Here is a 12,411-nt window from a genome sequence, read left to right as displayed (position 1 = left end):
TCCTTCTTGTGACACTTGCCCCATGGCATATGCAGGCTCTGCAGAGGGACCTGAAATTCCAGTGGGCGCAGCCAGCATCAGGGGAATCTCTCTGACATGGTCCAGATCTCAGAGGGTTCAGCAAAAGATCTACAGTGGTGCTTAAAGAACTGCGATTGGGCAGCAGAAGACCCTCTCCCTCCCCAACCAGATCTGAAAGTAGTGACCAATTCATCACTCCTGGGATGGGGCGGCCATTTGGGAGGAGGTGGAGATCAGAGGACTCTGGTCTTCGGCGGAATCTGAACTTCACATCAACGTGGTGAAGCTTCTAGCGATCCAACTGGCATTGAAAACCTTACTACCCTCCATCATTAGAAGGCTTGTGCAGGTATTCACGGACAGCACCACCATCATGTGGTACTGCAACAAACCAGGCAGGGTAGGGTTGTGGATTTTGGGTGAAGGCATTTCCCTGGTAGTTCAACACCTGGCAGGATCTCTGAACGCCAGAGTGGACGAACTCAGACAAAGATGCCTAGTGGAGCACGAATGGCGTCTTAATCCGGAGGTGGTGCAAGGTCTTTTTCAGCAGTGGGGAGATCGTGGTTGGATCTATTCGCTACCTTTAAACACGCAATGTCATAAATTCTGTGCTCTGTAGTTTTCAAGGCAGCTTCTGCTCGGAGATGCTTTTCATCTCATGGAGCCCAGGCCTCATGTGCACCTTTCCACGCATAATACTCTTACCCTGAGTTCGAAGAATATCAGGAACGACCAAGCGCAAGTCATCCTTATGGCTACGGACTGGGCTTGGAGAGTGGTATCCTGAGCTGTTGAGCATGGCCATCGGTCCTCCAATCAGGCTGCCCCTTCAAGACGATCTTCTGCCGCAGCAACAGGGGAGAGGTCTTCTCTTTAGGAAAGTGGGTATCTGTTGCAGTAACTCCCCACTTTTTTGCCAAATTTCTGATGCACTTTGACGCAATGTGCCCTGGGTCCTTGCCGATCAGGTTCCCATGGCCTTTGTTCTTTACCCAAACTGTACCTTTGTTTCCACTGTTGGCACACCTCTGGCTCACCTGTAAGCCCCTTGTAAAAGGTACCAGTGATACCAAGGGCCTTGTGACCAGAGAGGGTCTCTAAGGGCTGCAGCATGTATTGTGCCTCCCTCCGAGATCCCTCACCAAACACATACACACTGCCATTGCATCTCTGGCTGCCATGGCATAGGTAAGTCACCCCTAAGCAGGTCTCACAGCCCTAAAGCAGGGTTCACTATACCACGGATGAGGGCACAGCTGCATGAACAATGTGCCCCTACAGTGTCTGTGCCATTCACAGACCTTGTAAGTGCAGTAGAGCCATATTGAGTACATGAGCTGGGAGTTTGTCATTACGAACTCCACAGGTCCAGGATGCTTTACTGAATGCGGAGGAGTTTGGTATCACACCCCCTCAGCCTAATAAACCCACACCGATGCCAGTGTTGGATTTATTACAAAATGCAGTCAGAGGGCATCTTCGAGATGACTGCTAAAAAATGGCCAACTCCCTTGTGTCTAACTGACTGGTCTGCACCAGCCTGCCACACACAGACATGGTTCTGACCCCCTGAGATGAGAGTCCTGGTGCTCTCTTGGGTCGGGGACAAAGGCTGCTTGGGCTGGAGGTGCTTCACACCTACCCCCCAAGCAGGAACAGCATTCAGGGCGATGAGCCTCTAAAGCGTCCTGCCCTCAGAAATGCTAGCCAAGTCCTCTCCAGCTAGTCGAGATGCCGCTCCCCTGGCCAAGCCTCACGTTTGGTGGCAAGGTCGGCAGGAAAATTTGTAGCCAGGAGAGGTGTGTCCCCTCTCAGCCAGGACCACCCCCTAAGGTGTCCAGAGCTGAAGTGACCCCCCTCCTTCGGAAATCCTCCATCTTGGATGGAAGGATTTTAGCCAATCAGGTTAGGGGATAATTCCTCCTACAAAGGGTATAGTCACCTTAAAGTTGAAAAGTAGCCCATTGGCTACTACCTGCCAGTACCAGTAACCGGCCGTTCCAATTAGGATGGTCTTAACATGCCGTTCTTTTTAATCTGAGTGTGGACACTGTGGAAATTAAAGTATTATGAAAAAAGTGGGCCACAACTCATTTTAGTTTAGAAAAAAAAATATTTCGCACTTTACGTAGTGCTGATGGATGCATCTACACTTTATTTCTCTTCGCCTTTTCTCACACAATTGCAAGACTTGGGCAAAAACTCTTTCCCCTAATCTTTTCTAGAAAAGTAATACCTATTATAACAACGTGAGTTAACTGGTGAGTACCAACCAGTAGTTCTATGGATGGTGCTTATGTGAGGTACTTTCTGACTTCCCTCTCCTTTTTTCTTTAATTGATGTAGCGTTGTGTGCGGTTGGTTGACAAACCTTAGAACGTTTAGAAAAGAACACTTGGAGATGGGCACAACTGATAAACAAGCATAGCCTAACCTACGATTATACAAATATTCCTTTTTTGTTGATGTAACAATAAAAAGTTGCAGTGTTCTTTGTAACCAGGTCATTGCTGTATGGACTTTGTGAGTGGAGGGCAACCTGGCTATTTTCCCTCTAATGTTGATGACCGTATATACAGATGCATCTTCCTACATCCACCCGAACCTGTCAATTCTTCATCTTCATGCGTGGAGGTGGAGATGGAGCAGTAACATTTGACCGCTTTCGACTTTACGCCCAACGTTTTCGATGTCATCTTGGCAGCCAGGCTTCCGTCCCTCCACCAAGATGGTATACGCCTGCTGTTGGGGCACGTTTGTGGTATGTTATGTTTGTTATGATTTATGTGTCAGGTGGTGTTGTCTGGTGTCTTCTGGTGTCATGTGGTGTTGTCTGGTGTCACATGGTGCCTTTTCTCATGTCTTGTCATGTCATGCACCGGGTAGGGCAGGTGTCAGGATAGAGAAGGTGTCAGGATAGAGAAGTTGACCATATCTGTTTCATCTGGAAAAGCCATGTCTGGGGGTTCCTTTCAGAAGTCCATAGTGGAAGTTCTGAACTTTCAGGAGGTCACACTAGGTCATAGCTGCGAGGGATGAGAAGGAGCGTCCTCTGCTTCTGGTCTTCCTTATGCGAGGGAGGTGTTCTCTTGCCTGGGACGCAGATCGAAGGAGTCTGGTGGGTTGCTAGAAGTTGAGGTAAGCTGGACCGTTGTTGTAGAGAACTTTGTTGGCGTGGGTGAGTGGCTTGAACTTGCATCTTTCCTGTACTGGGAGCAAGTGCAGATTGTTGAGGTGTGGAGACATGTGGTTATTTCATTGGATGTTCAGCGTGGGTGCCGCGTTCAGGGTGGTTTGAAGTCTGCGTGGGACATTATGAGATTCCGATGTAGAGGGCGTTTCTGTAATCAAGTTTACTTGTGATAAGAGCCTGGGTTACCATTATCTGGTGTTCTGTGGGATCCACTTGAAAATCTTGCATAGCATTCGCAGGATGTGGAAGTATGGTGAGGAGACAGCATTGATCTGACTGCTCATGGAGAGGTTGGTGTCAAGAATGATGCAGAGGTTCTTGGCATTCTCCGCAGGGGTGGGTGAGGCCACCAAGAGGGGTCTCAGGGGAGTGGTTGTTGCAGAAGATTAGGATTTCGATTTTGTTTGTGTTGAGCTCGAGGCAGTTGTTTTTTATCCAAGCATCAGTATTTTCCATGCAGTTGGCGAACTTTGCTTTTGGCAGTAATGATTGAGTCGATGAGGGACCAGATGAGCTGTTTGTCGGTGTTGAATATTATGTTGATGGCTAAGTCCGCGAGGTGCGTCGTGTAGACGTTGAAGAACATTAGGCTGAGCAACGAGTCTTGAGGGACTCTGCAAAAGAGTTTCTTGGGTTCTGAGGTGGGGGTGGGTGAGCAGGCTAATTTGTTGAGTACTGCCCTTGAGGAAGGAGGATATCCATCCTAGGCCGATCCACAGGTACCCAAGTGCTAAAGCTTTGATTAGTGACTTATGGGGCACCGTATCGAAAGCTGTAGAGAGGTTGAGGAGGATGAGTGCAGCCATTTCTCCTCGGTCGAGGACGCTTCTCTGCACTGTGGTTGGTGTGAAAGCCTGATTGAGCTGTCTTTAATTTGATGGAGTTCCAGGTGGTTTGCGAGTTGACTATTGATAGCTTTCACAATTACTTTTGCAGTGAAAGGCAGGAGCAAAATGGATCTGTAGCTGCTGAGGGTGTTTGGGTCCGCTGTTGGTTACTTCAATAGGGCATTGACTTCTGCATTTTTCCAGAAAGACAGGAAGGTGGAAGTGGTTTTTGAGGTGTTGTTGATAGCTGTGAGCTCGGGGGAGATGATGGTTCTTCTAAGGCTGTATATGAAGTGGGAAAAACAACAGTTGATGGACAGATTGCAGAACAATGTCATATATTCACCCCAGTACAGAGATCTGGGCCTAAATCCATTGTTTTTTTGCTCACCATGCCATTCCAGTTTGAACCCAGCCATATGCAAATCAGTCTTGACCCTGTGCCTCAAGGGAACAGTCCAGCCCGAACTGCCAAGCCAGGTCCTCCCTGGACTGGAATCAAGCATCTGAGGATAGGTTTTGGGGGTTCACCCCTCTTCAGCAAGGATAGCTTGATTCCAGTGGCATGGAGAGCACGGGACCCACGTCTGGTCATACCCGTCCCACTTGAGGTGACAAATGCAAAAACAACAGTTGATGGACAGAATGCAGAACAATGTCTTACATTCACCCCAGTACAGACATCTGGGCCTAAATCCATCGTTTTTTTTGCTCACCATGCCATTCCAGTTTGAACCTAGCCATATGCAAATCAGTCTTGACCCTGTGCCTCATGGGAACAGTCCAGCCGGAACTGCCAAACCAGTTCCTCCCTGGACTGGAATCAAGCATCCCAGGACCGGTTTCGGGGTTTCATCCCTCTTCAGCCAGTCTGCAATGTGGTTGCAGAATTCCACTCGGGACAGTAAGCAAGAGTTCCATTAAGGGGTCTGTTCATATTTTGAAGTGGAGGTGTTCAATGAGATTGGTGTCAGTCCATGTAGGTGGTGCAGTCAGTTGTGTTTTTGTAGATAGTCGCAAGTCCTCTGCCTGGTTTGTGGTTCAGTCCTGGTGTATGATTTTGTAGGCTGGCGGGATCGCTGCAGCTATGTCCAGGTTGGAGGCTGGATTGAGCCATGTTTCAGTCAGGAAGAGAAGGTTGGGTGTGTTGCTGTTGAGTAGGTCCCAGTTTTCTGTGGACTGTTTCCAGAAGGATTGGACGTCGAGCATGGCAGACAGTTTGTGCAGACTGGTGGTTATGGTGGCGTTGTTGGATGTTTTTAGGTTCAGCGACTAGTTGTTGCAGGTGAAATCGCAATTCATGCAGGAGAAAGCTACTACTGGGGAATGTGCAGCAGCAGCAGCGTGTTTTCTGTTGTATGTTGTTACGGTGGCATAGGAGTAGTGGCGACATTTGTTGACTACGGTTGCAGCTGTGGTTGTCATTTTGGGTTGGATGGCCATGGGGCCAGGATTTCTGGACTGGGTGTGGTGCAGGTGCCGACTGGCACACATGGGCTTGCCTTTGGCACGCCTTCAGCTCACCAGCAGTACACTCGCTGCAAGGCAGTGCTGTGGCCTGCATTAAGTAAATTCCGGGTAGGCGGGCCTACTGTTGGCAGGAGGACAGTGAGGGGGAAAACACAGGCAGCTGCAGTGTCACTTGTTAAAAGGTGGGCAACTGGATCAGGCTGGAGCATGGTGTGCAGAAAAAACAGGTTGACCCCCTTTCATCTCTCCTTTCTCAGGTCCTCCTCCTCTGTATTTTTTCTCTTGCCCGGCAGAGCTCTGTTTGGGCACCTTAAAAGGCTATCTTTTTGCCATCTCCGCATTTCTGTGGTTGCCAGATCAGCCATCCCTTTTAAATTCCCCTATTACACATAGGTTTCTGAAAGGTCTCCAACACTTGTTCACACTTTCACCCTTCATCATGCCTCAGTGGGACCTACATTTTGTCTTAGGTTTTCTAATGTGCGCTACCTTTGAACCGCTACACACCTGTCCTATTGGACTCCTTAATATCAAGATGGCCTTTCTAATGACAATAAAATCTGCCTGCAGGGTCATTGAGTTCCAGGCTTTGTCGTCTAAGCTTCCGTACCTCAACATCTTCCCAACACGCTGGTCCTTCGTGCTAGAGCTTCCTTCCTTCCGTAAATGGTCACTCCTTTTCATGTTGGCTAGTCCATCACCCTGCCTACTTTTTATGCTCCACCTCATTCTTCCCAGGAGGAGGAGCAACTCTACTGGCTGTACACAAAAAAAGCATTGTCATTCTACAAAGAGTGCTGTGTCGATGACCAACTCTGCTTTGGGTATGTCAGAGCCCAGAACGGGAAGACTGTACAGAAACTAACAATCTCCTGATGGATAATGCCCTCTATCAAAATCTGCTACGCATTGGCCAAGAAGCAACCCACTGAGGGTTTGCATGCTCATTCCACTAGAGCCAAAGCTGTGACCAGTGCTTTAGCACACGGAGTCTCGGTTGTGGACATCTGTTCGGCAGCAACGTGGGCATCTCTACACACATTTACTAAGCACTACTGTCTGGACAATCCGGTCCGTAGGGACGGCACCATGTTTGTTCGGTCCTGCAGGACTTTTTAGTGTGAAATTACTTCGGAGGCCCTCTTCTGGTGAGGTATTGCTTGACTGTCTAATCTAAGAGAAATCTTCGGCTAGAATTCTCTATCAAGTTACTTACCTTTGGTAACGCATTATCTAGTAGAGACTCAATCTAACTGCTGATTCCTTACAACCCATCCATCCTCCCTTCTTTGTGAACTGATTTTATAGACTTGGCTTTTCCCCTTTCAGGGGCCTAGATTTCACACACCAGTAGTATGTACTCTTCAAGGTTCCACACTTCTGGAGTGAAAAATCGTGAAAGAAACTGCTGTCTGCTATATAGGCACTGCCTGCGTCACTTCTGGCACGGATGATGCCACACGGAGCTAAACAACGCCGCCTACAAAGCGTAGGGGTACTGCTCATGAAACAAGTTTCGGGTCCAGTCTGACGCCTTAGGGGTGATTTTAAGGTCAGGAATCTGCAGCTAGATAGCCTCTACTAGATAAGGTGTTACCAAAGGTAAGTAACGTGTTCTTCAATTGTCATTGAGAATTATTGTTCATGTTTTTAGTCCTAAAAGGACACCAAATTCATTTGAGTGTCCGGTTTCTTTATCTGAAGTTTATCCATATTGCAAACTAATCCACCCTTACTGTTTCCTCATTTTCAGGGTTTGGACGTATACATGAAGGCCAAAGATTTTACCTCCCCATTTATAGTCGTTAAAAACCAAGCTAAAGTGATGGAAAAAGCTTGACTACAGCGTCTAGCTTTTCTTGTGGAACCTTCTTATGAGAACCTCTACCTGCACTTGAAGAATGACTTGTTGTGAAGTGACAAGTTAGAAAATACATATCATCTCAAACTTGGGCCAAATTATATTCTTGGGATCACAGAATTTGTTTCCCATTGAGTGGAAAAATAATGAACCATTATGTGCTTTCCTTTCAAAATGTTTTTACCAAAGGCTTTTATATCTGCATTTCTGGACCAGGAATGTAACAGTACTGTGACTTCTTCCTCCAGTCGAGGACGAGACGGACTGTCTCATGAACTTTAGAAGTAACCTGTGACAATGAAATAACAAGTCATGACATCCCTAAGGATTTGCTTCTTGTTTTTACTTGCCTCTTTTGTAGAATTGCAAGTGCTTCTCAATACACGATTAAGGATGTTTACGGTCTTAAAACTTTGTGGGAAACCTTCTCGGCAGAGGTACTGTTTTACAATGTGAATCAATACATTGTTATCATACAACCTTGAATACTGTAATAAAGTGCCTCAACTGCTTCTATCGAGAATACCAGTGTTCTGATACGGGCTCCTGTTAGGAGTTGTGATTATACTAATGCTTCCTGGTCTTCAAATCTGTTTGATGTCCTTCTGCAGCAGGTTAAATGTGGTCTATCTTTTTAATCAGCATTGGCAATGTCTACCTTTTTGTTTTGTGATTTTTTTTTTTGGGATACATGCATTGATGCATTATACAGAGGGGGATAAATCGAAAATAAACGGAAATTGGATGTGTGAGAGCAGTGGGATAATGGGATTATATCACTGGGTAGGAGGAGGGACAAGGGGAGTTATTGTAGCAGCAGAATGGCAGTGAACTTTAATTGGAGAATTGTAGGGGGGCTCAATAAAGAGGGCTTAATACCTATATGTTCATAGTGGGAAGGCAGTAGATTCAGATGCTCTACATCAGGTGCCTCCAACCAGTCGATCGCGGGCTACAAATAGCTCCAAGAACCCTTCAGAGTAGCTCACAGCCTTGAGTTAATTTCTAAATAAGCACAGGGTCACATTTTCATTTTAAAGGTAAGGGAAGGCTGTTTGTTTTGTTTTACATTATTATCAGGCTGCAGATATCAGGGCCTGATAATAAGCAGTGCTCTGTCAGATTTATGACACAGGCTGGGGCTGCAGCACAGACCTAAATAACTCAAGCACAAAGGTGTTTAACTCTTAAGTAAGTCCCTGTCAACTCCATATTGGAGAAGAGGACACAATTATGTTTCTGAATGCTTTTAAATGGGAGAAAATTAAAATGAAAGTTAACTTGCTGATTAAGTTAACTCTTCATTTTAATTTCCTCCTATTTCAAAGTATGGCATATACAAGGAGCAGGGTTCTTGCTTCTAATTGGCAGTAAACACTATGCCATATGTAGAACTGAAAAATAGTTGTTTTTTTAAATGGGGGACATTTAAAGTGCAGAAAAAGTGTCCATCTTTCTACACTTTAAATTTCTCCCATTTAAAAAAATAAAAATAGAAAATGTTTTGATGCTTGTGTTATACTTGTAACGGTGCCACATACGGCAAAAGGTATGTCCTGTGCCACAAGTACATATGGCACTGACTCTCAGGCACTCATACACACATATCCCATTCATACAAACATATGTTCGTTCATACATCCCCAAAGACCACACTCTCTCTGAAACACATAGCAGCCTTGCTATAGTGCCCCTAATCAAAGCAGGGTTTTTTTCAAATCGCATTACTTGACTCTATGCACATTAGCTTTAAGAGGTGGGAGTGTCTGGTAACAATGCGTGAGTTGTTCAGTCTTCGTTATCTCACAATGATTTTCACTGATCAGAAGTAGATCTCACTACAGAAACGGTTGGAAACTCATTACTGTCATCTGTTGTTGGCCACAGACATTTGCAACTTGTATTTCTTCGAAGAAGTGTAGAGTGACGAGCCCTCAACACAAAATGCATCAGTACAATGGCTCCACATCAGATGCTCGAGTGCCAGCTCTATGGTGTGGTGTGTTTTTCACCGGATTCTTTGGGGCCACCCTTTCGAACTATCAGACTTTGAGAACAACACCTGCCAAGAGATTTTCTCCTCAACTCATCATCTCTTCTGTCCACATACCATGACTGATGAATGTTGGTGCACAGCAATTAGGCACTCCTGTTTGCAGATGACATTGGACATCTCTGGTCATATCTAGGATTATGACTTTAGGGGAAAGGTATGGAACTCAGACTCTTCTCATTCTGCCCATTCTGAAATGCCAAGTACCCCATGCCTGACGAGCACTGCGTATGTGATCGCTGTCTGTTGCCAAAACACAAGGCCACCTGCAATGCCTGTTGTGCCTTCCATTGCAAGGCACAAGCACCACAACGTAAAAATGCACGTGGTGCAAGATGCAGATGATTTTATCATGGTAACACTGTCTAAAATGGAGGAGAGGCCGATGCAATACCTCCCTCTGTTGCAGGTCCTGCTAATGACAACTATGGACCTATTTAAAGGGCTGATAAAGGTGAAAGTTATCACCTCTAGGATGAAAATGACAAATACACGCTAGACCTTTTCAGTGAAGAATCCGATCAAATATTTGACACACAAGGGACCGAGGAGGAAAGAACAAGAGGAGCTTGCTTCCATTCCAGAGTCCGACTTTGAGTTGGAAGAAGAGGTGCCACAAGGTCAATGTACCGTGAGTACCAAACGCCCCTTAACCCAAAATCCAATTCAACCGAAACAAAAGGCTTCGGACCCACCCCCGCCTTCGGGCCGCGGTTGGCACTGACGAGATGTTTCCGACGCCCGCCCTCTGGCTTGGCACCGAAACATGTCTTTAAGACTTCCGGCTTGGGATCGAGTCGGCCAACGACTGGCACCAAGCCAAAACATTCAGGCTCGATGCCGAAACCCGCTTCAGAGCCGAAATCCTTGACGCCGTAGTCCAAGCCTCCTTCGGCATCGAAAATGTATTCCACCTCGAAATCCACGGCGCCAACCTCTGAATCTGTGCCTCCAAAGCAGCAGGATCCGAATTTCGATGCCCCAATACCCAAATCGGACCCGAAACAGAAGGAATGCTACATAAATCCTAATACAGGACATTTTCTCACGAAGTCACCTCAAAAACGCAAACCTGACTTAGAAGAATAACCCTTCTTCATTCCTTTCAAGAAAAAGAATGCAGGTTCTAACCTTCCTCCACCTCCTCTTTTACCACATTCCCCTACACCAACCTCTTCACCTTTGGGTCATTTACTAATCACACCAACTAACTCTCCTCCATCTGATGATGATGATGATGATGATGATGATGATGATGACTACGATGGGCGGAGGGAAAGAGACATTATGCCAATAGATCCCTGGAGGGATTATCACACAGATTCTCCTACGGATAACAACCCAGATCTTTACCCTACAATGCCTTCCCCTCTTGACGAAAATGTAGGACATATAGAATTATTTACGAGAGCTGCAGAATATCATAGGGTGCAGTTACACAAGGAATCTTTGGAGGAAGATTTCCTATTTGAAACCCTCACTACCACACATCGGGCTACTCACACTCTGCCTATGCTTAAAGGCACAATGAGGCAATGCTGATATCTTTAGAGACCCGTTACTGGCTCGCATTCTCATACCCAGGATTGATAAATATAAGGCTGCTCCCCTAGATCCAATCTTTATAAAAGGCCAACTACCTTTAGACTCTTTGGTAGTCTCTAATGCTCGTAAACGGGCCAATTCACAGACTACAGGTGACGCTGCCCCTCCAGACAAAGAGTCAAAACTTTTAGATGTCTCTGGTGAATGGTTAGCAGCTCAAGCAGCAAATCATTGACGCATTGCCCTGTTAGCTAGACATGATAATGGAGCAGTTGATACAACACCTCCCAGATGAACACAAGGCAAAAGCCCAAGATTTAGTTCAGGAAGGAAAACCTTTCTCCAATTCCTCAATAAGATGCGCTTTATATGCTGCAGACACTGCAGCTAGAGAAATCAACACTAGTATGGTTGAGAATTTCTGGTTTCAAACCGGAAGTGCAACAGTATTTTAAATATTCCCAATGATAAAGAACATCTATTTGGCCCGAAGTAGATGAATCATTGGGAAAAATGAAAAAAGACAGAGAGGTAGCCGTCTATGGGAGCTCTGCAGTCTCCCTCTAATCGGGGCTCCTTTTGTTGCTTCTTCTACCGCAGGGGGTCCAAAATCATGTACTTGGACAGTACTGCCACCACTTACTAGGGCAACAATCAATCTTCCTCTACACAGGGCTTCTTTAGAGTAGGATACAGAGGTAACCATAACTAAGGGCGAGGCAAGGGTTCCGCACCACGTAATTTCCCCTCCCCAACAAGCAGTAACTTGCCTACACTTCCCTCGATCATTTAACACCTGTCCGGGGATGCCTTCTACAATTCCTCCCCATTTGGCAATCTATTACCACAGACAAATGGGTGTTGGGAATTATCCAACATGGTTATTGTCTGAAGCTTACCAACAATCCTCCAAACATACCACCAATCTCTCACAAAATGTTACCAGAACATTTACATCTACTTCAGCAAGAAGTACAGTCTCTACTCTCCAAAGGAGCCATAGAACATATGCCCTAACAACATCAAGGCACAGGTGTTGTACTTCCGGTACTGTCTCATTCCCAAGAAAGATTGCTCCTTGAAACCTATTGTGGATCTCCGAGAACTAAACCTCTACATACTGTCAGAACATTTTCACATGGTAACACTTCAACAAGTGCTTCTGCTTCTACTGCAGTGCGATTTTATGTCCACTATAGACTTAAAAGATGCATATTTCCATATTCCAACGTATCCCGCTCATTGCAAATACTCATATTCATGTTAGCGGGTCACCATTACCAATTCAAAGTGCTACCGTTTGAAGTCACCACTGCTCCCAGGCTATATACCAAATGTCTGGCAGTAGTCGCAGCTCATCCTTGTCTTCCCATTCCTGGACAACTGGCTCATCAAAGCCACTGCTTACCAAATGGGTCTCCATCACGCACTAACCACC

The 12,411-nt window shown here is 46.0% G+C and overlaps 1 protein-coding gene across 1 annotated transcript in view; it reads left to right on the top strand.

Annotated features, from left to right (window-relative positions):
* Positions 1-7,898, top strand: part of UAP1L1 (UDP-N-acetylglucosamine pyrophosphorylase 1 like 1) — a 292,017-nt gene extending 284,119 nt beyond the window's left edge. The window contains exon 9 of the mRNA XM_086921152.1: positions 7,268-7,898. Within this exon, the coding sequence (XP_086777278.1) occupies positions 7,268-7,354 (87 nt within the window). The 3' untranslated portion in view covers positions 7,355-7,898. The remainder of the gene's footprint in view (positions 1-7,267) is intronic.
* The last annotated feature ends 4,513 nt before the right edge of the window (positions 7,899-12,411 follow it).

Source organism: Lissotriton vulgaris, chromosome 5, assembly GCF_964263255.1.
Source record: "Lissotriton vulgaris chromosome 5, aLisVul1.2, whole genome shotgun sequence".
Taxonomy (NCBI): domain Eukaryota; kingdom Metazoa; phylum Chordata; class Amphibia; order Caudata; family Salamandridae; genus Lissotriton; species Lissotriton vulgaris.
This window is presented reverse-complemented; position numbering and strand designations above follow the sequence as displayed.